The sequence below is a fragment of the Pseudorca crassidens genome, chromosome 11, assembly GCF_039906515.1.
Source record: "Pseudorca crassidens isolate mPseCra1 chromosome 11, mPseCra1.hap1, whole genome shotgun sequence".
Classification (NCBI taxonomy): domain Eukaryota; kingdom Metazoa; phylum Chordata; class Mammalia; order Artiodactyla; family Delphinidae; genus Pseudorca; species Pseudorca crassidens.
In genome coordinates, this window is record NC_090306.1 from 6045655 (window position 1) to 6068101 (window position 22447).

The following is a 22447-nucleotide window of genomic DNA, read 5'->3' on the forward strand; positions in this document are numbered from 1 at the left end:
AGTCCCGCGTACCGCAAAAAATAATAATAATAATAAAAATAAATAAATAAATAAAAGCTGGAAAGATTCCCAATGCTGCTCTCTCTGTGATGACGTGAGAGTAAGAATATACAGGCTTTGAAGTTCCTAGGAACCCGGACTGTCTCTCATACTCCTCCACCACTAGCGGGCAGTTGCTGGGGAGGCAGGCAGGTGAGGATGCTGCAGACGAGGCAGATGAGGACGAAGATGTTGCAGCTGCGTGGTGAGTGGTACTCAGCGAATGCAGAGGAGGATTACACATGGTGGTAACCAAGGTTGGGAAGGAAAGGAGGTTCAGGCCGTGGACAGGGGCACATCATCCCAGGAACTGCACAGCAGGTCTCCTGACGGAAGGGCACCTGTCTTCACCTCCCACCTGAACATGGTGATGGGCACATAGCAGATGCTCAGCAATGCCCGTGGAGGAACTAACAAGCTAGTTTGTCTCTCCTAAGGCCCCTGAAGAATGGCCATTGCCGTAGTGCAGCCAGGGGTACGGGAGACTGTCCCTTCCCCCAAGCTGGGACCTCCCAGGTGCTTGGACAGTGACCCAGGACTTGCATCCACTCCCTGACCCTTTCACGGTGCTCCCATCCAGCACTCCAGACATTCTTTATGCAGCAACATTTATTAAGTACCTGCCTACTTGCTCCAAGCAGGATACTGGGCTAGACCCTGAGGATCCCTAAATGAACAAGACTCAATCCTGACCACAACGAGCTCAGTCTAGCTGGGGACGCAGACGCAAATAAACAGGAAAGTAAAATGCAGCATCTGCACTTCCATGGATGTTATGGTGTGCTATGGGAGTCCACAGGGTAGGGAAGTGGTCACGCCTGGGCAAGACAAGACGGGGCAGAAGCCTGCACACAAGTAATGGTATCTGAGCTGGAGTTTAAAGGATGCGTAGGAGTTCTCCAGCAGAGGGTGGGAGAAGCTTCCAGGCTAAGGAAATAGCGTGAGCAGATGCACAGAGTTCCAAAGGACAGGGATGCAGGGCAGAGGCGCTGGGGTGTGGCTCCATGGGGGCATGGGGTCGTGAGGCTGGAAGAGTCCTGGGACTCCGACTGGGAATGGCCGAGTCTTTACTACACTGAGCTGTTCCAGCCCCTGCCCTGAGAGTCAGGGAAAGGGAATTGCCTAGCAACCAACCAAGGGGGCTTTTGGGTGGGGTTCCCCACCCAAGTTCAAGAAGAGGAGCAAATGTCTGTGTCCCTGGAAAGCAGCGTGGAGGGCCATTCTGGGGCTGAATCCAGGCATCTTTGAGGAGGAAACCGTGCATGGCTTTGTGTGCCCTTGTTTGTGTTTTGTTCTGGTTGTCAGTTGTTTCCAAGGAAAGTTCTTTGTCAAAGATCCAAGTTTGTCTTGGCTGGTCCAAGGGAAAAGAGGACTTGTCTGCACTCGGGTGGGGAAACCGGAGTGTTCTCGAGGCAGGACCAGCGGGTACAGGGCAGGAACCGAGGCCATGCTGGCCATGGTTCTCCAGACAATTTCCTCAGCCCCCTATCCAGCCTGCTTCCCTGCCCCCCAGCACAGGCAGCTGGGCAGCTCTGAGAGGCAGCCCCAAACATTCTCTAATTCCCGTCCACCGAGGGAAGCACCTGCCGTGGGGAGGGGACACCGCCCTTCCCTCTCAGGGCTCCCCCGGACTGTGGGCGGACGAGCTGGCCTCCGTGGAGCCTGATGGAGCCAGGCGGGGGCCCAGGGTGGCATAGGCAGGTGGAGGGGCTGACAAGGCCAGGGAGGTGGCAGGGCCCGCCGCGGATGAGGATGGAGACGCGGGGTGGGGGCAGAAACGGGAGGGGAGGGAGGAAGGTGGAGTGGAGGCCACCTCCTGGGCACCCCTGCCCCCTCGGCCTGGAGACCAGTATTGACTTTGGAACCTCCGGAGCAGCATGAAGAATGTGATGGCCAGGAGGTCAAAGATGAGCTCAGCCATCTCCACCACAGACAGCACGGAGGAGCCGAACCACAGGCTCCACTGGCTACCCAGGTTGGACAGGAGGGTGACCATCTGTAAGGAGGAGAGGCACACTGACCACTCAGCAGAGGAACCCTGCCCTCCTGCCCGTAGGCCCTCGGCCAGCCCGCTCAGCCTCTCCTGGTCCCGGGGCCCCTGGCCTCTGCTCCCCTCCCCTGGGAGCACACGGCCACTGGTTGGTTTCTTCCAGGGAAAGCTGAGAACCAGGCCACGACGGGGACAGCTGAAACCCAGACCTGTCTCAGGGGCCTTCTCCCCATCGTCCGTCACCCCCTGCCCCAGAGACTTCACCCCCAGCGAGCATCCTCCTTCCAACCTTCTAATCCTCACCCTTGCCCTATCCCCTTTCCACCTTCGAGGCCCAAACCCTCTGGCCCACAGAGGCCATCCCTTGTCTTTACGGACAGCCACCCCGCTAAGATCCCCAAGAGATCCCTAGCCTCAGTGAGGCAGGACGCACCGTGACAGAGGGAGACTCAGAGTTGGTTTTGTAGTTCAGCTCCTTGAAGAAGATGTTGAGTCTGGCAATCCCATCTCTTTGGCGTTGGGGAGAGGGTGGGAAGAAACGGCAGAGGGTTAACTTCTCTGCCGCTCGAAAAACCCTCCTCCAATCAACTGTATCAATGACCCCTCTTCCCTGGTCTGTTTTCCCTCCAAAAGATTCCTTTCCCGGGGCCGGAATCAGGGTAGGACTGACCTCTTGTTCTTGACGGTGTAATTGTTCTGTAGGGACAGCATCTGGAAGACCCAGTCCTGGGAAAGGATTGGGGTGTCAATGGGGTCACCCCAGAGTCTTCAGGCTTACAGGGATGGGGTGGGGTCATACACAACCATAAGCATATGGCCAGAAGACCACAATGTTACACACACACACACTTTACCTGGGATGTCACCGAGGGCCATCGTGAGTAACCGGCAGAGAGCTTGTAGGTGGTCATACTGGGGACGGAGAAGGTGCTCAGTGATGGGGGGTGAGGCTCTCCCACTCAAAGCTGAGCTGAGGACCCCGTATTCTACCCAGCCAAGCAGCCAGCTGCCCAACCTGCGCTCCCGGGGGGGGTGGGGGGAGGCTCACTTGCATGGCTTCCGGCACTTGGTGAAACAGCCCAGGCGGTCTGAGGAGAAGGCGTCCTGGAGCTTATAGTAGCAGTAGCCTGCGGGTGCAGAGACGTGCTCATTTCCCTAGGCCCCCTCAGCCTTCTCCACCCCACACCCAAGAGGTCTCCCAAGATCCCTGGCGCCCACTTCACAAGAGTATTACGTAACGTTACAGTGATGCCCCCCGAGTGGCAGCAACAGAAAATGTAGAAGAAATTAAGCTAAGTCCAATAAAAAATAAAATCAACCAGGGTACACCTCTGTAAAGATGCACAGGATATGGACAAACATTTAAAAGTCAAAGAAGGAAATGGGAACAATTTTAGTGCAAGAATAATGAGACACAGCGAGATACCCCTTCACACCCACTAGGATGGCTACAATGGAAAAAGACAATAACAAGTGTTGGTGAGGATGTGGAGAAACTGGAACTCATCACTGCTGGGAATGTAAAATGGTACCACCGTCGTGGAAAACAGTCTGGCGGTTCCTCAAAAGGTTACACATAGAACTTCTCTATGCACCAGCAATTCCACACCCAAGAGAATTGAAAACTCAACACAAAACTTGTACACAAATGTTCAGAGCAGCATTATTCACAAGAGCCAAAAAATGGAAACAACCCGAAGGTCCATCAACTGACGAATGGATGAACAAGATGTGGTCCATCCATACAATGAATATTATTCAGCCATAAAAAGGAGTGAAGTACTGATGTGTGCTACAAAGTGGATGAACCTTGAAAACATTATGCTAATGAAAATAAGCCAATCACAAAGGATCACATATTGTGATACAAGAAATGTCCAACACAGGTAAATCTTACGGTAGATAGAAAGTAGGTTAGTGGTTATGAGGGGCATGGGATGGTAGGGGCAGGGAGGGAGCCTGTGGTCGCAGGGAAAGGGGAGATGGAGAGGGCTAATGGGTACATAGTCTCTTTTTGGAGTGATGAAAAGGTTCTAAATTGATTGTGATGATTGATACACAGCTCTATGACTGTGCTAAAAACCGAGTATACTGAAGTTCCACTGTACACTTTCACCGGGTGAGTTATCCGGGAAATGAATTACCTCAATAAAGCTGTTACCAAGAAAAAAAAATAATGGGACCGTGAATTCGCCCTTCACCCCTATTTCTCAAGTTCTAAGTAAGGTTATTTTGTCATTCTTGCTACTTTTAGTCACCCGTCCAGAAGTCCTTCTTCATTTCTGACCCAAATCTCTCTGTCTACCGGGGTTTATATTATTAATTACATAATTAATCTTTAATTAGGAAGAGTGGGAAACAGCTAGGCCCTTTTCTCTGGGAGTAAGCCATCCTCAGGAAACTCAACAGACTGTGTTTTCAGCCAGGCTCCTCTCCCTCATCCTCACAGCTTCTCAGCAAACAGCAATGTTATTTTTCTCTCGAAGATCTTTTTCAAATTCACAAGCACTTAGCAATCACTGTTTGGGGGTCGGGGGAGCAGTGGGCAGAGTCCCTGCCCTGCGTGTCCTGGGACATCGCGTCTTCCCTCGGGAACCTCAGCTTGTTCATCTGAGAAAGAAGCCCGTCAGGCCAGACGCCCTCCGAGCTTCCCTCCAGCTCTGATGCGCTGTGATGCTCTAAGGCCAGAGGGCTAGGAATCGGAAGGCCGGAAGGCCGACTGCAGAGCACAGGCAGGGGGAAAGCTGAGTGCAGCAGAGCCAGGAAAGGAAGTGGGCAGAAAGATGAACACAGCAGAGCCAAGACAGAAGCAGCATGCAACTCTAGGGTCTGCTGTGGCCCAGCCACGTCCCCTGGGAGGGGTCAGCTGTGCCAGGTAAGGGCATGTGCACAGGGACGCCTGCCCTCTATCTTCTAGTCTCTTGGGGATTTTCTTTCTCTCTAAGCACAGCTTCCCTGCTGAATAACTCAGCTGTAGAAAAAAGGAAAAGGGATTGGTCGGCTCCTAGACCAGGGTCAGGAGGAGAATCTAGTGCCCTCCAGATTCTAGGTAAAACATTCCTCCGTAAGCCATTCCAATCTATGTACTGGGTTTCTAAATGACATACCCACTCCCACTGCACTGATACCTTATGTACATTATAAAACATACATAAAATGGAAGATGTTAGGGAATGAGGCAGATGCACATAACGTCTAGTATTTTCTTCCTGCCCCCAGTGCCAGTGCCCAGCACCGGCCTGGCTGGCGCCCTGGGGAGTGAGCCGGGAAGCTACAGTCAGAGCGCAGAACCCGGGGGAGATCTGCTTCATGGCTCTTCCTTCCTTTTTGCTGCGAGTCATTTTTAAATGAGGCCATCCCATTATAAACACACAGAAGCCAAAACAGAGAGAGAGAGAAACTGTGAGGGAGGAACAGAGATAGAGGAGAGACACAGAGAGTGAGAGGAAAACAGAGAGGGGTAGCATCTAAGGGCCGGAACACAAGAGTCGGCAGGAGAACCTGCCAGAGACCGTGGGAGCCAGAAGCCACGGCCGGGGCACTGAGGGTGCAGGGCTCCTGGGATTGTCCTGGGCTCAAGTGGGGTATGGGGCCGGGCCTCCCGCAGTCTCACCCCAGGAATTATGCTTCCTGTAGTCACAGAACTCCACACCCCTGGGCTGCGGGTAGAAGATGTAGGCACAGCCACACTCCCTGATCATGTTCACCTGGAAGCAGGAATGGATACACACCTGCAGGAGGGGAGAATGAAGGGGGAGGGGGTCAGGACTGCCCTCCCTGACGCAGCTCCAAACGGCAGGGGAGGGGAGCACACACCAGTCCCCGCAGTGCGCCTCCATCCCTCTCTCCACCCGTCCCCATCACCCATCACACACACCCTGTGGCTTTGGCTGACCTGCACTGCAGGCCTGGGAGATGGTCGCCATGGAAACAGGCTGAGCCTCACCTGCTGCGTGTACTTGGTACCGTAAAGGTTCTCCACTGGGACATCGCTGCCATTCTTGGTGCAGTCGCCATAGTCACCCCCAAGTCTGTCCACGGCTTCCTGCGAATGCAGAGACATGGAGAAGTCAGAGGTCAGAGGTCAGACCTCTCGTTGTCAAGGCCTCTTCCCGGCCTCTGTCTTCCCTCAGTCCCAGGCTGTATGTCCTACCTTACCTCCTCTCCTATCTGCCTCACCATTTCAAAACACACGCCCGGGACTACTTCCAAGGACACTGGGCCCGGAGCACCCCCTGGAACCCCAAGCACGCCCCGCACCCCTTCTCGGTGCTCTCGCCCGAGCCTCTCCCGCCCCAGATCCCTACTTCCTAACGCCCACTCGGCCGGGGCCCTCACCCCTGGTTTCTGCTCCTGAAGACCTCCATGCGCTCGAGGCTCCCCCTGCACGACCTCTTCCGGTCCTCTGGCTGTCACCCCCCAGGCCCTCTCCCCGCCCTTCACCTGAGGCTCTCTTCCCAGGCCTCGCAGTCAGCCTCCTTGCCTTACTCATGCTGATGGAGGTCTCCATACCAGGCCGCAGGTTAAAGCCTCCGTCGTCCATAAAGGCGGGCTCATCCTGCCCGTGCACCATCACCCTGGCCCCGGTCACCGTGGACAGCAGCGGGATGAAGTCATTCTGCTCCGTCCGCAGCATCAGGGACAGACCTGGGCGTGCAGGGGGAACAGAGTGACGGGGGTCTGGGAGAAGCATCTGGGGGTGGAAACCCACCCGCCTACCCTGCCTCGTCTCTAAGCCTCCCAGGGCAGCAAGTTCAGGAAGACCTGCAAATGGGCTTGGCAACCCCTGAGCTGGATTCGGGGTTGGGGTGAGGGGCAGCGGAAGGCAGGACTGGGACAGGATTCCTACCACACCTGGAATGTACCACGTGATGCCCACGGGGGAGAAAAATCAAAGAGGATTTTTCCAGGATACAGATGGGCACGCTGCAGTGAGGCCCCAAGCATCACTAGGACGCGGGCTCAAGGTGGGTAAATGCGGGTGCAGAGCGCGGGGGAGGGGCTGGGGCCGAGGTCAGGGGTGGCGCACCGTTGTTGACCCCAGGCATGAAGGACATCCAGAGGTTGGAGTTGTTCTTGTCATTGAAAGTGTAGCAGTTCCCATACATCGGGTGGTGGAAGTGGGAGTAATTCCTATGCAGGAGAGAGAGAGGGGGGTCAGAGGGGAAAGTGCAGGGGGTCAGGGAGAGGAAGACTTTCAGAGCCCTTTGTTTCCTGATCACCTACTATGTGCCAACACAGTGCTGGGAGCCTTGCCCACAAGCCCTCAGTCACTCCACTGGGCATCATCCCTACTTCACGGAAGAGGGAGCACGGGCTCGGAGAGATCCAGTAGCTGCCCAAGGTCACACAAGCAGCGAGGATGAGATGGGACACCAACCAGATCAGCCATCTTCTAGCCCAGGCTCCTTCCACCCTACTTCCACCCTTCCACCCAGGCTCCTTCCCTTCCACCCTACGGTGAGGCCACCTGACCTCACTGGCCTTGTGACCCTCCCGTCACTGTGCTGCACTATGAACTCCTGCAGCACCCCTAGCTTCTCGTGTGTCTCACTCTTAGTTCCCCATTTGGTTTATAATCTCCCTGAGGACAGGAGCCACATCTCATTCATGTCCGAATCATCTCTAGGGTAATGGTGTGGTTCCTGGCACACTGGAGACACAGGAGATCGTTAACAGCTAGCTGACAGATGAACGGAAGGGAAGGGGGGTCCGGGGGGAAGAGAGTGAGACCAGTGAGCACAAAGCTTCAAGGAGGAAGGTCAGATGCGAGGGCGGGAACGGGGCCTCTCACGTCAGCATGCCTCCCACTGGTAGGTCCAAAGCTGGGCTGGGATAAGTTTGGGAACAGAGAGAAAGGAATCACAGATTTGTGTTGCAATAGGAACACGATTTGACAGCAAATCACAGGTCCCCCAACAGGGAGGCTGTGCGGGGCTGCAGCTAGAGCCCACACGGGAACAGAGGGGATGTGTGTTCTAACTACCCTGCCCTCTGGGAGCCAGTGAGGGGAGCAGGGAGAAGAGGGGGATGAGGCTTTGGGCCGAGAGAGGCAGAGGAGGAAGGAAGAGAAGTAGGAGAGGAAAGAAGGCTGGACGGAGGTCAGGAGCGGGGCGCTGGCTGCACGGCCTTGAGCAGCCATTTTTCCCTAAGCTTACTCTCCTCATCTGTAAAACGAGGAGATGGAACTAGATGATCTGGAATGCTCCATCGGCCTTGAAGAGCAAAGGCGCAAGGGTGTGAAGTACTGGTGCACATTCTGGGAAGGGCTAGGAAGTCAGCACTTCCAGAACAAAGGCTTCCCTCAGGGAGGGAGGAAGAAAGAAGCGGCCAGTCCTGCAAGGCCTGTGAGCCCTGCTCAGAGGAGAGGGACAGGGACAGTGTGGCAGGTGCACACCACGGGCTGTTTGCAGCAGGTGGAATCAACAGCGTAGACACAGCACCATGGATCATTCTTAAACTCACAGAGCTTAGTTTACAAAATAAAAAGTGACACGAGATACATAACACAACGCCATTTATGTCCACATTACACACACACTGGGTAAAAACACATACAAAGAGAAACACAGTAAGCACATTATGAGAATATGTATATGAGCAGCAGCATAACGTGACGGTGAAGAGCACGCGCTCCAGAACGAAACAGCTTGTACTCGAATCCTAGCTCTAACCAGTGTTAGCTGGAGGACCAGCCCAGGCACTTGATCTCTTTGCGCTGCAGTTTCCTCATCTATACAATGGCGATAATCATACTACTTACTTCACAGGGATACTGGGAGGATTAAATTACACTCAGAACGGTGCTTAGCCCTCAGTAAGAGCTATGTAAATTTGCTATTAAGAGTAGAGGGATTCAGGGACTTCCCTGGTGGCACAGTAGTTAAGAATCCATCTGCCAATGCAGGGGACACGGGTTCGAGCCCTGGTCCGGGAAGATCCCACATGCGGCGGAGCAACTAAGCCCGTGTGCCACAACTACTGAGCCTGCGCGCCACAACTACTGAAGCCCGCGCACCTAGAGCCCGTGCTCCGCAACAAGAGAAGCCACCGCAATGAGAAGCCCGCGCGCCGCAACTAGAGAAAGCCTGAGCGCAGCAACGAAGAGCCAACACAGCCAAAAATAAATAAATTTAAAAAAAAAGAGTATAGGGATTCGTTAAGACATCTAAAGTCAAAAGGACAGCTATAACAAGGGGAGGCTGGGGAGAATTTGCAAACCTCACACACCGCTGATGAGAATGCAAAACAGCGCAGCTACTTGGAAAACAGTCTGGCAATTCCTCTAAATGTTAAATATAAAATTACTATGTGACCCAGTAATTCCACTCCTAGGTATCTCCTAAGAGAAATGAAAATATACATCCATACAAAAACGTGTACAAGAATGCTCATAGCAGCATTATTCATAATAGCCAAAAAGTGAAAGCAACCCAAACGTCCATCCGCTGAAGAAGAGATAAACAAAATGTGGCTTATGCATACAATGGAAAGCTATTTAGTCAGAAAAAAGGCAGGAACTGGGGGGGATTCCCTGGCGGTCCAGTGGTTAGGGCTACGCCCTTCCACTGCAGCGGGGCACCAGTTTGATTCCTGGTTGGTGAACTAAGATCCCACATGCCTCTCGACGTGGCCAAAAAAAAAAAAAAAAAAAGGCATGTATTAACTGATACACACTGAAACATGGATGAACCTTGAAAACAGGATGCTAAGTGAAAGAAGCCAGTCACCGAAGACCACATATTGTGTGACTCCATTTATATGTAATGTCCCCAGCAGGCAATCCATAGAGACAGAAAGTAGAATAGTGGTTGCCAAGGCTCGGAGGAGGGGAAGGAACAGGGGGTGAGGAAAATATTCTACAATTAGACAGTGGTAATAGCTGCACAATTCTGTGAATAAACTAAAAACAAATGAACTGTAGCCATTAAAAGGATGAATTTTGTGGTATGTGAATTATATCTCAATAAAGCTGGGTTTTTTGTTGGTTTTTTTTTTTTTTTTGCTGTACGCGGGCCTCTCACTGTTGTGGCCTCTCCCGTTGCGGAGCACAGGCTCTGGACGCGCAAGCTCAGTGGCCATGGCTCACGGGCCCAGCCTCTCCGCGGCATGTGGGATCCTCCCGGACCGGGGCACGAACCCGTGTCCCCTGTATCGGCAGGCGGACGCTCAACCACTGCGCCACCAGGGAAATCCCTGTGTTTTTTTTTATACTTATTTTTTTATTTAGGCTGCGCTGGGTCTTAGTTGTGGCTCGCAGGATCTTTTAGTTGCGGCATGCATGTGGGATCTAGCTCCCCAACCAGGGATCGAACCCGGGCCCCCTGCATTGGGCGCACGGAGTCTTACCCACTGGACCACCAGAGAAGTCCCTCAATAAAGCTGTTATTAAAGAAAAGATTATAGAGAGAGGGGAAAGGGTGTTGGATACAGGGGAGGAGAGGACTGAGAAAGCCATGATAAAGCGCTTGAACTCAATTCCGAAGGCCAGAGAGACACTGAAGGATTTTAAACGGGCCTCACTGGAATAGTTAAGTACAGTGAAGTGCAGGCAGAACCCTGAAGTATTAAAGCTTCCTGTGGTCGCAGAATAAAGGGAGGATTGAGAGGCAGAGAGACAAATTAGAAGGGCTATCATAATCCCGGTGAGAAATGAGGCTCTGAACTGAGGAAGTGACCTAAGCGTCAAGTCTGAGATGAACGATGGACTTTCCATTGATGGGGAGGCAGCAGCCTGGGGCAGGCAAAGTGAGAGGGTGACAGAGCAAGTCGGTGGCAGGTGTGGGCTGACCCAGGCTCAGGTGCTGGTCTCACTTCCCCAGTGGCAGCTTCTGTCCTCAAACAAACACAGAAACAAGAGACAGGAACAAAGGTGTGCGCTGGGCAGAGTGTGTGTTCCAGGTGAGGGGTGGCGGCAGAACCAGGTGACACGTGGCCCTAGTGACAGAAAAGGGCAGGGGTCCCTGTAGAGTGGAGACGCTGCGTCAACACCCTTCCTCAGCCAGGCAGAGGCAGGGAGATGGTGCCTGAACACCGAGGAATAGGGAGGGGAAGGCGGGGGTAGGAGGGGCCAGAGGCTACAGAAGGGGACCTCCCTGTACCCCTAGCCCCTCCCAGCCCTCAGAGAGCTGGCAGCTGCTGTGACCTCTTTGCAAGGACATTATGACAGGAGATGTGACTGAAAGAATGCCTGGCGGGCATTGCAGTAGAGTGGGGAGGACCCTTGGCTCGGGCTGGCCTGGTGGCCTAGGGCAAGTCACTTCATCTGTGTGAGTGTCATTTCACAGGAGTAATGAGACCCACCACTCACTGCAGTGTGTAAAGTGCTCTCAACTCGTCATCTCTTGCACTTGGAGATAGATGTTATCATCATCTTCATCACTTAAGAAAAAGTGCCAAGGGACTTCCCTGGCAGTCTAGCGGTTAAGACCCTGAACTTCCACTGCGGGGGGCGTGGGTTCAATCCTTGGTCAGTGAACTAAGATCCAGCATGCCGCACGGTGTGGCCAAAAAAAGAAAGAAAAAAAAAAAAAGATGAAAAAGAAAGAAAAAGTGCCAAAAGACAAGGATTTTTCTTCTTCTTCTTTGATGTATCCCAAATGTCTACAGCAGTGACGGGCACACAGCCCAGACAGTCAAACATATTTGTTCAATGAACATTGAATGAATCTCATTTCCCCCACTTTACAAAGAAGTAGCCTCCGAAGAGTGATGTGAAATGCTCAGAGTCACCTGGCCTGGAAGAAACAGAGCCAGAGCAGGAACTGAGGGTCAGACTCTGACTCAGTCCACGCTGTGTCCACTATACCACTACTGCCGCGTCATCTGAGCAAGCGGGGCAGGGGACCAGACGACCTTCCAGGCACTCTGGAGTTTGACGCTAGTGAGAAAGAGGCCTTAGAAAAATGGAGAACCATGCTTCCAGCCCTTGGTTTCTCAAAGCCGGACCTCAACCCCAGCCTTCCCAGGGCATCCATTTGAGGCTGCTTCACTCAGACCCAGCCCTGCAGGGAGCAGCAGAAATCCTGCAGGACAATTCCTGGGGCAGAGGTTTGGACCTGAAGTCAATGCTTCTCCCTCCTCCCCACCCGCAAGCATTTATTTAGTCAACCAGCATTCCGGGGTGCTGGCCATGCTGGGCCTCAGGCTGGCGCAGGGAAGGAGACCCCATGGGGAGCACGAAGCCAGGCCTCAGGGACAAGACTCACGCCTCATTGCAGGAGACCTGGTTGAAGCGGCAGGCGAAGATGAATTTGCCCAGCGCTTCCTCCTCCAGCATTGGAGTGTCCTGCCGTCTGGATAGAATGTTGATGTAGTGGAAGCGGTACCACTCCCTCACTGCATCCACCCCTGATGAGTACGTCCGGTAGAAGCAGTCCGAGTTGTTCTGGTTGCACTAGACACAGAGACCAGAGAGTCAGAGGACCAGCAGCAAGGGTAAGCAGGAGGGGGGCCAAGGTCAAGGAATGGATAGTCTGGGGTCCTGAAGCCAGATAGACAGGGGTGGGGAGCCAGGAGTGGGAAGAAACAGAAGCCCCGAGAAGAGCGGACCCGGAGAGCAGGGGATTAATGGAGGAGACCGGGAGCTGCACACACCTCCGGGTCATTTATGCAGTCCGAGGAGGGTGGAGCAAGGATTCTTCTCCCCATTTCACAGATGGGAAGACTGAGGAATCAAGTGGTTAGTCCCAGCACCAGAGCGGGGACTGGAACCCCGGTCTCCGGGTACCATGCTCCGCTCTCACTAAAGGGGCCTCTCTTTCTTCTCTCTGCTTCTCTCCCATTTATTTTTAGTTTCCTTGTTACTGTCTCCCTATTCTCTGTCTTAGGCCGGCGGAGCCCCAGTGCCCCATCACACTGGAGGGTCCCAACTGAGTCCCACTGGGGGGGATTGGAATTCAGAAAGCACCTTTTCCACCGTAGATCTGACTTCTCACCCCATAAACGCTCCCACAGAGGCCCCCAGCGAGGAGCCTCCACAAGCTGGAGCCCAGAGAGATGCCATTTAATTTTATTTTTCAAACCATATTTAAGTATTTAACTTATTCATTTTGCCAGCCAGCGGACTGGGTCCGCCTTGTATCACCGGCAGCAGAGGTGGGTAGGAAAAGGGAGCGGAGCGGAGTCCCGGGCTCCGGCCGCACCAGAGGGGCGGGGCGAGGGGGCGGGGCCTTACCAGTTGGAAGCCGATCTTCCAGTCCTTCCTGTTCACCTTCGGGTTACTGTGACTCAGGCTGGAGTCGGATCGGCGGACTCTGCTGGCGGCGTGGGGCGGAGCCGGGACCGGCAGGCGCTGCAGGGGGTGCGGCAGGGACTGCCGCAGGTCGCGGCGGCCGCGGGCGTGGGCCACGAGACTGTTGGAGGAGTTGTACTTGTACAGGTCGAAGAGCGTCTGCTCTGTGGTTCGGTCCAGCTCCTCCAGGTCCTTTTTCATTTCCGTGTACCTGGGAGGGGCGATGGCAAAGGGTCGGACCAGGAGGCGGCGGCCTCACGACAATCCCCGGCGCCCCTGGGCCTCAGTTTCCCTGTCTGTAACCGGAGAGGTCGGTTCATCCCGGAGAAGCCTGCGGGGAATAGTTCTGGGGTCTCCCAGGCTATCTCGGGGGCGAGGGGGCGTGCAGACAGGTGTGTCCGCGGAATAATAGGAGGCGACAGTGAGCTCCGGCGGTGACGGCATTTACTGCCGCGTGTTTATCGTGAGGGAGAGGCGGGAGGCGCTCTCCTCCCACCTAGCCCTGGCCTGGAAGGGAACCCAGAACTTGTCTGCCCCTTCCCAGGGCGGGAGCGGGGGTGGACGGGCTGGGCCCAGACACTCCAGGGACCCGCGATGCGCGCGCCATCCCGCCCCATTTCCCCCGCCCCTTCCCGCCCCGGCGAGGGTGGCTTTTGGGTCCGTCTGCCACCTGACACTTTCTAAGTCTGGGGTTCTCAACTGCATTTCTAGAATCTTCCAGGGAACTTAAAAAATGCCAATGTCAGTGCTGCATACGCCGCGCCCCCTCCCGCCTACCAGACACCAGAGGAGACTCAGTTTTAATGAGTTTCGGGTGGGGCCCAAACACTGTAAGTTAAGCACCGTCCAGTATAAATCCTCACATTCCTTCTTCTCAATACGAGGCCTATATGCTGCATCACGAAAGTCCAGAGTAGCAGGGCCTTAGGGATAGAATCTACCAAAACAAAACAAACACCTAGAACACCTAGAAATTAAACGAGGTTGCAAGACACAAAGCCAATGTACAAAAATTAATTGTATTTCTACAAGCTAGCAACAAATATTTGGAAAATGAAATCAAATACAACACCATATTAAACAGCATAAACAACATCAAACACTGGGAATAAATCTAATGAAAGAAGTGCAAGACCTGTACACTGAAAATCCTGCTGAAACAAACCACCAAGACCAAAATAAAAGGAGTTGCAGATGTTCATGGATCAGAAACTCATGAGGGGGACTTCCCTGGTGGCTCAGTGGTTAAGAATCCTCCTGCCAATGCAGGGGACATGGGTTCGAGCCCTGGTCCGAGAAGATCCCACATGCCACAGAGCACCTAAGCCCGTGCACCACAAATACTGAGCCCACGCTCTAGAGCCTGCAAGCCACAACTACTGGGCCCACGTGCCACAACTACTGAAGCCTGTGTGCCTAGAGCCTGTGCTCGCAACAAGAGAAGCCACAGCAATGAGAAACCCACACACCCCAACGAAGAGTAGCCCCCGCTCACCACAACTAGAGAAAGCCCACGCGCGGCAACAAAGACCCAACACAGCCACAAATAAATAAATAAGTAAATATTAAAAAAAAAAAAAGAAGGAAAAAGAAACTCACGAGGTCTCCCAGATTGCTCTCTAGATTCAACTCAAGTGTCTATCAAAATTTCAGTGGACATTTTGGAAGAAATTCACAGGCTGATTCTAAGATTGATATGGAAATGCAAAGACCCTAGAATGACCAAAACGATTTTGGAAAAGAAGAGCCAAGTTAGAGGACTTACTCTACCTGAGTTTAAGACTATAAAGCCACAGTAATCAAAACAGTGTAGGGCTAATATAAGGATAAACGAAAGATCAATGGCACAGAATAGAGTCCAGAAATATAATCACAGATATATGGTCAACTGAGTTTTGACCAAAGCACCAGTTCAACTCAATGGCAAAAATAATTTTTTTTTAAAATAGGTGGTGCTGGAACAACTGGATACTGTATGAAAAAAAAGAAAGAAAGAAAAAAAAAAAAGAACCTCAACCTCTACCTTAGTCCATATACAAAAATTAAGTCAAGCTGCATCACAGACCTAAACAAAAAATTCAGAACCATAAAGACTATAGAAGAAAATATAGAAGAGATCTTCATGTCCTTGGGGTGGGCAAAATTCCTTGGAATAAGGAATATCTAGGGACTTCCCTGGTGGCACAGTGGATAGGACTCCTCACTCCCAATGCATCAGGCCTGGATTCCATCCCTGGTCAGGGAACTAGATCCCACATGTATGCCACAACTAAGGAGCCCACGTGCCACAACTAAGACCTGGTGCAACCAAATAAATAAATATTTTAAAAAATATACCTAAAGAAGAAATCCTGAAATATAAAAACTTCTTATGAATCAACAAGAAAAAGACAAATTGTTTTAAAAACGAACCCCCAAAATATACGAATGGTCACTAAACACATGAAAAGGTGCTCAAGACAATTAGTCCTCAAGTGAATGCAAATGAAATCCATAATGAGGTACCATTTAACATCCATGAGGCTAAAAGTAAGAGACTGACAACACCAAGTGTTGATGAGAATGTGGAGCATCTGGAATTGCTGCTGGTGGGAGTTTAAAGTGGTACCACCAGTCTGGAGGACAGTTTGGTAGTTAAAGTTAAATCTACATCTACCTTATAACCCTCTGTATATTTCACCCAATTCCACTTCTAGCTATTTGCCCAAGAGCAGTGAACACATAAAGACTTGTATGTGAAGGTATAGCAGCTTTATTCATAATTGTCAAAAAGCTTGAAAGAACCCACATGTCCATCACCACTGCTCAGCAGTAAAAAGGGACTGATACAGAAAAAAAACAAAGACAAACAAACAAACAAAAAACCACATGAAAGAATTTCAGAAACATGAAGCCGAGCAAAATAAGCTAGACACACACACAAGAAAATTCATAGTGTGTGAGTCCATTTATATGAAGTCTAAGAACAGAAAAAACTAATGGATGGTGACAGAAGTCAGAAGATGACAGTGGGAGAGGGAAAGGAATTGACTACAAAGGGTCACCAGCTAATGGAATGTTCAATATCTTGAGCGCCAAGCCTCAAAGAGCACCTAAGATTTGTGCATTTTACTGTAGGTAAATTTGCCTCAATTAAAGAAAAAGTGAGCCATCAGTGCAGGCCTTCAATCACCAGAGTCAGATCTGGTGGGATCGGGTGGGGCCCCAACAAGGTAGTTTTTACAAGAGTCCCGGGAGGTCCTAGTGTGCAGTCACAATCACTGCCTAGTCCAAGTCCTCAGTCCTCCTCCACTATCTCCCTCATAAAAGACTAGCCGGCTGTCCCTCATCTTCTCCCAGGAGAAAATGTAGCTCAGGTGGAAGGTGTGTGTTTGACATTCTGAGATTTGTTTGTTGCTGGTCATTAAAAGAACAGCAGTAGAAGGAAACGTTACTGGAACTGAGATCTAATCAGCTTTCCACACTCATTTCCTAGCCTCGCCACTTTCTAGATGGTTAGCCTTGGAGAAGTTACTTTGGAGAAGTTACTTTATCTTCTCTGGGCTTCTGTTTCATCATCTGTGAAATGGGAGCACCTGCTGCACAGTGTGGTGATAAGGATTAAATGGGTTAATATATCAAAAGTACTGAGGAAAATACCTGGCCGAGTGGGTACTGTATAACTGCAGCTGTTGTTATTATTGTCATGACTGTTCTTTAATGCGAACGATAATAGTAACCTGTTGTTGAAGCAGAGAAGGCTGAGGAGACAGGAGCACTGCCTGCCACTCACCTGCCCCGTGACTTTGTGGTCTTAACAAACGTGGATCCTGAGACCAGATTCCAATTCTGACTCGTCCACCTAGCAGTTGGGTGACCTTTGCAAAGCCTTTAGGGTCTCAGAGCCTCCGTCTTCTCCTCTGACTCTGAGCTGACAGTTCCCTCCTTATCCAGCAAGCTTGTGATGAAGATCAGATCGCGATAGTGGACTTGGCAAAGTGCAGCACAGTCAGGTGCACCTGAACTGATGGCCATCGGGCAAAGAAGAAGATGTCTTTAGAGTTTCTCCAAAGAGACAGAACCAGGACCGGAGGGTAGAAGTGACGGTGAGGTAAGCTGCAGCTTTACCTAAGGAAGAACTTTCCAGCAACAGCTGCTACAGAGGTAGTAAGGTTCCTGACGTGAAGGAGTCCATCCCTGGGAGGGGGTTGGGAGAGTGTCAGGTCTAAGAGTCTGGGCTTTCTGTCCCTGCCAGGCCTGCCAATGCAGAGCCTGCTTTCCAGATCCTGTGGGAGTGCAGGGTTGGCTCAGAGCCTTCCCCTGCCTCAAGGCAGCTCTTTGGGGCACTGCCCTTCTCCTCACCACCATGCCCCCTGCTCTGCCATCTCCAGGAAGGAAGATTCCATGACCTTCTTTGCTGTCTAAGAATGCCAAGCTCTTCCTTAGAATCGGCCTCAATCCTCCGAGGACTGGATGAAAAATATGTTCTTGGGCTTTGATGTGGCTATGTCTGGCCCTGTCTCTGGGGTGAAGAAAGCCCTTTGTTAACCAGAAAGGAAGGGATTGCTGTAGCTGACCTTTCACATTGGATTCTCAGCACCTCCTTGCTTAGCATGAAGGTCTTCAGCCTTGTCCCCTTTTCTGGCAGTTATAGAACAGCCCAGAACCACGCACCCCCTTCTTCCTCCCCCTCTTCTGGCCACGCCCAGCTGCCTGCTGGTGGGCATCTGGTCACGATTTCCACCTCCTCCCTGCTTCCCCTGTCCAAGTCACCCATCTTGCCTCTGCCTCTAGTACCCATGCCAGCGTGGGTCACACTCAGGCTACCACCCACCCCCACCGGGCTGCATCAACCTGTCCACCCTTCCCTGCCTCTCTCCTGGAGCAGGAACCAATAGCCTGGATCCTTCCCTCCTCCCTCCTCCCTCCGGACTCCTGCTGCTCTTCCCCACAGACTCCCACCAGCCCCCCAACCCTGGATGCCTTTGCCTGGCCCCTCCTTAAAGTGCAATGGGAGAAAGAGCTTTGAGATCAAACACACTTGGTTTGTAACTCAGCTGCTGACCTAGGATGCACTGGCTCCTATGTTGGGGGGAGGGGGGGGGGTGGATTTTTGAATCTCAGTTTCACCACCGGTTCCCTGTGTGAACTTGGGCAAGTTACATAACCTCTCTGGGCCTCAGTTTCCTCAGCTGTAAAATGGGAGTAATACTGGTTTCTACATTAGAGGTCTGTTGTGAAGATTAAATCATTTAATTAATAGAAAATTTTCATTTGTTTGTACTGTGAAGTACTATATTAAGTACTGTATGTGTTAGCCATTATCGTTGTTCATTTTTTTATTATTTGCTGTTTGACCCTGCTCAGTTACTTCACCTGCACTTCCTTATCTGCAAAAATGGAAATAATAAGGCCCATCTCCATGGACTTGTCAGGATTAAATGCGGTAGTGCTTATAAAGCACCCAGGGCAGGATCAAGCATGTAGTAGGCGTTCAATACCCTTGCCCGCCTTTCCTGACTCCCCTCCCTTCCAGGGTGCTGTGTTCTCTCCCCACTAAGTCATGCAGGAGGGATTTTGTTCTCGTGTGGACACCTGCCTCCCAGCCTGCAGGCCTCAGAGGCTGGGGCTCTGGTTTTCATTCCCTGGGGGCTTTTTCCACGACTGTTCAGGGCCTTGCTCCCTGCAGAGCCTTGGAAAATACGCAGGCCTCAACACTCACCCTGGCCCTGTCCATCTCTCACCCACATCTTTCGACCACAAGTATTTTATTGACAGCCTAGTCCTCAGGCCTGCCTGCCCTCCCCTCCCTCCCCTCCACCACTGCCCCAGGGGATGAGGGTGTGGGAAGAGGAGGGAAAGGTTAGGGCAGAGGAGCATGAGGTTGGGAAGAGGAGAAGCAAAGTCACAGGGAGCAGGGGAGGAGAAAGAAGGCTGAGAAGGCAAATAAAACAAGCTCAGAAAGGAGATGTAAACGTCTGAGCGGAGATTCCATTTATTCCACGTTCACATCTTGGGTGTTAAGAAGAGGCAGGGTTTGTGAGTTGTGATCAGGCAAACAGGGTGAGTCACTATCTCTGTGACCTTGTGCCGTACCTCTCTTTGCCTCAGTTTCCTCAAGTGTAAAACACGGATGATAATAGTACCTGCCTCGTAGGATGGTTGGGAGAATTAAAGGAGACGCCTGTGGGGTACTTAGCTGTGTCTGGTGCGTGAGGCAGCTTCTTGGTAACTGGCCTCTTACCCTAGACCTTATAAGGGGGTTAATCAGTGAAATGGCCCGGCAATGTTTCTCTGTAGGACAGGAGGTCCCAACCCTTATTAGTTCATGACACACCTTCGGACACAACAGAATATGCCACCCCCAATGTGTGACCAATCCCAGTCACCCACAATCGCACACACACGCCGTTTGTGTGCTCACACACACACTCCTGCGATCACACACACGTGCACTCGTAAATCTTACACTCCTTGAAGACAGAGACTATACCTCACAATTTTTATTGTACCTATCACAGTGAGCTGAAGTTATTTGTTTATATGCCTGTCTCTTCCATCCTATCTTTCAAATACCTAGCAGAGTACCTGGCCCACGGCAACAACTGCAGGAATTATTGGTGAACCCATTTGCCGGGTGCCTAGCCCTGTGTCTGGCCTGCCTCGGGTGTCCCAAGGTGTGGCAGGACTGAGTGAACACACAGAAAATGTGGGTGTGTGTAGACACCCAGCCCTGCCCTCCTGTCTTCTCTATGGTCACCTCCACACCCTCTGGCTTCCCGACCGAAAATTGGCAAAGAACGGTGATGAAACCCAAAACTTCAGGACACACCCAAGTACGTAACAGTCAGTCACCTGGGCAGGTGGACTGTACAGCCCAGCAGGGTCACCTGAGCCTCTGGGAGAACAGCCTGACCAGGGCTGTCCTGTTCTCCTGGCTCTGTGACGCTCCACGCCCCCCACCTCCGGCTCACAGAATGCTTTGCTACCACCCGCCACTTTGCTTTCTCCAGAACAACCCCCCCTGCTCAAACAAGACCACCGTACCAGGGCCCGGCCCCTGCCAGCTGCCACCGCCCATCCCACCGCCCCTGCCCCAGAACCTCCGTCAGATTCATCGCCTGACGCGGAGGAGGGGCTGATCCCTACCCTGCCCTTCTGGAGTTCTCAGCATCTTGACCTCATCAGCACTCCCTCCCGCTTGCGGGAGGATGGAGGGCTGGAGGAGGAAGCTGTCGGTGCCCCAAGCCTGCTCTGGAGAAGCCCCGGGCACTAGGAAGGCGTCACTGGGCAGAGCAATGGCCAGCCCATCAGATCGGGGGCTCCCTACCCTGCCCACAGGGAGGTCTGCCTCGGGACAGGAGTGTCGTCTCCTACCTCTGGGTCTGAGCATCTGCCTGCCCGGTGGCACCCTGTACCCTCTGGAGCCCCCTCCCAGGCTCGGGGAAGCGGCGGAAGGAGACCGACCTGTAGGGATTGAGGGTGCAGACGGTGACGGCGGGGAAGACGAGCTTCTCCGAGTTGAGGTTGATGTTGAGGCTGACGGGGTAGCTGAAGTACTCTCCGAAGAGCAGGCCGAACTGCCAGTACATCATGCCGAAGGTGCAGAGCCAGAGCACAGCCCAGAAGGCCGTCTTCATGCGGTTGTGCTGCGAGCACACCAGGCGGATCGCGCCGTGGATGGTGGTGTTGTTGCAGAAGAACTGGAAGAGCTCCCGGTAGGAGTGGTGGAACTCCAGCAGGGGCTCCTCCTCGTCCGTGGACGGCGAGGGGGCCGCAGGTTCGGGGCCCGGCTCAGGCTCCTCATGCTTGTCTCCCTTCATGAGCCCTTGGGTGGGTCGGGGAGGACGAGGGGCAGGACTGAGTCCTGGGCTCTGGGTGCCTCCATTGTCACCTCGGGGCCGCGCCCTCAGCCCACCCTCAGCCCACCTTCTCCCTCTCTTGCCCGCCCCCCTCCCCGGGAGCCAGCTGACCTGCAGCAGTCGGGGCGAGAAGAGCTGGAGCTTCCCTGGAGTGACCTCCCTGCTTCCCCGATAAGGCCACCTTTTGGGTTCTGTCCTAGAATCTCCCCTTCTGTCTCTACTGCGGTCTCTGCCCTGCTGAGTCAATCCCTTTCTTTGGTCTCTTCCTCTGGGATCTGTGTCTTAGCTTCTCTCCGTCTCTGTCCCCGTCTCTGCCTCCTGCTTCTGTTTGGGTGTCTCTGGGCTCCCTTGCTTTGCCTGTCTCCTCTCCGTGCACCCGCCTCTCTGATCCTGCCCCCCTTCCTTTCCGCCCCCGCTCCCTCCGGTCTCTGGCCCTGACCTCGGCCCCGAGGACTGCAGGACTCCAAGAGGCCTGGGTGGCCTCCGGTTCCCCACTCCCGGGTTGTGGCTGGACTCGGACTGGTTCCTTTCCAGCTGGATCTGGCAGCCCGGCCTCTCCTCCCCCTCACCTGACAGGTGCAGCCTGCCCTCCCGCCAGGTATGGAAGCGACAGAAGCCTCATTAGCATCTCAATTAAAGGTGAGCCGGGCAGGGGGAGGGGCAGAGGAGGAGTCAGAGCTGAGAGCTCCTCGGTGGGAGGAGGGTGCCTGAGGGCAGGTGACAGGCGCACAGGGATGGGGAAGGCGAGAGGTGGCGGGGAGAAGAGTCAGGGCCTCGGAGTGGCGGGGAGCTGGCCGGCAGGGGGACCAGGAGACAGAACGGCAGGGGAGGGTCAGAGGTCTTGAACCAGGAGAAGGACCCTGAACGCAAAGCCAGGAGGGCAAAGCATGGGAAAAAGGACAAGTTAGGACGAGTGAGACTAAGGTGGGGAGACCAGGAGACCAGGGAAGGCAGGAGAAGGGAGGTGGATGGACCAGGAGAGGATGAAGGACCGGGAGGGAGGAGAGGCAGAGAAGGGGGGTGAGGAGGAGGGAGCCGGCCCCCGAAGCAGCCCCTCCCCTGAAGGAGAGCAGGAAGGCCCCCCTGTGCGGGCTTCCAGGAGCCAGGCCCCTCCCTGGGGAATCCCTCCAGAGGCACCCCTGCGTCAGCCTCACCCCCAGGCCTTGGAGAGGAAGGAGAAGGCGTGTCTGCAACCTCCCTCCCCGCTCACTGAGGTGGGAACACCTCGCAGCCCCACCTGGCACCAGGCACAGAGCACCCTTCTCCCTGTCCGAGCTGGTCCAGCCTCTTCCCTCATGACTCCTCACCAGCACCCCTACCTTGTCCAGCCCAGGGAGGGGCCCA

The 22447-nt window shown here is 53.3% G+C and overlaps 1 protein-coding gene across 3 annotated transcripts; it reads right to left on the reverse strand.

Moving 5' to 3' along the window:
- Positions 1-612: 612 nt before the first annotated feature.
- Positions 613-21663, reverse strand: SCNN1A (sodium channel epithelial 1 subunit alpha). Of its 3 annotated transcripts, none has more exons than XM_067695509.1 (13): positions 21215-21663; positions 20709-21069; positions 13206-13473; positions 12238-12425; positions 7059-7162; positions 6513-6676; positions 5976-6074; positions 5643-5760; positions 3078-3156; positions 2884-2941; positions 2700-2755; positions 2463-2538; positions 613-2035 (listed from the first exon to the last, which is right to left on the reverse strand). In XM_067695509.1, the coding sequence occupies exons 2-13, from the start codon at positions 21062-21064 to the stop codon at positions 1655-1657; spliced, it is 1947 nt and encodes a 648-aa protein (XP_067551610.1). In that variant the 5' UTR covers positions 21065-21069; positions 21215-21663; the 3' UTR covers positions 613-1654. The 3 variants fall into 3 exon arrangements, with proteins under 3 accessions (XP_067551610.1, XP_067551611.1, XP_067551612.1); XM_067695510.1 differs by having other exon boundaries at positions 21543-21635; XM_067695511.1 differs by having other exon boundaries at positions 20709-21359.
- Positions 21664-22447: the final 784 nt, after the last annotated feature.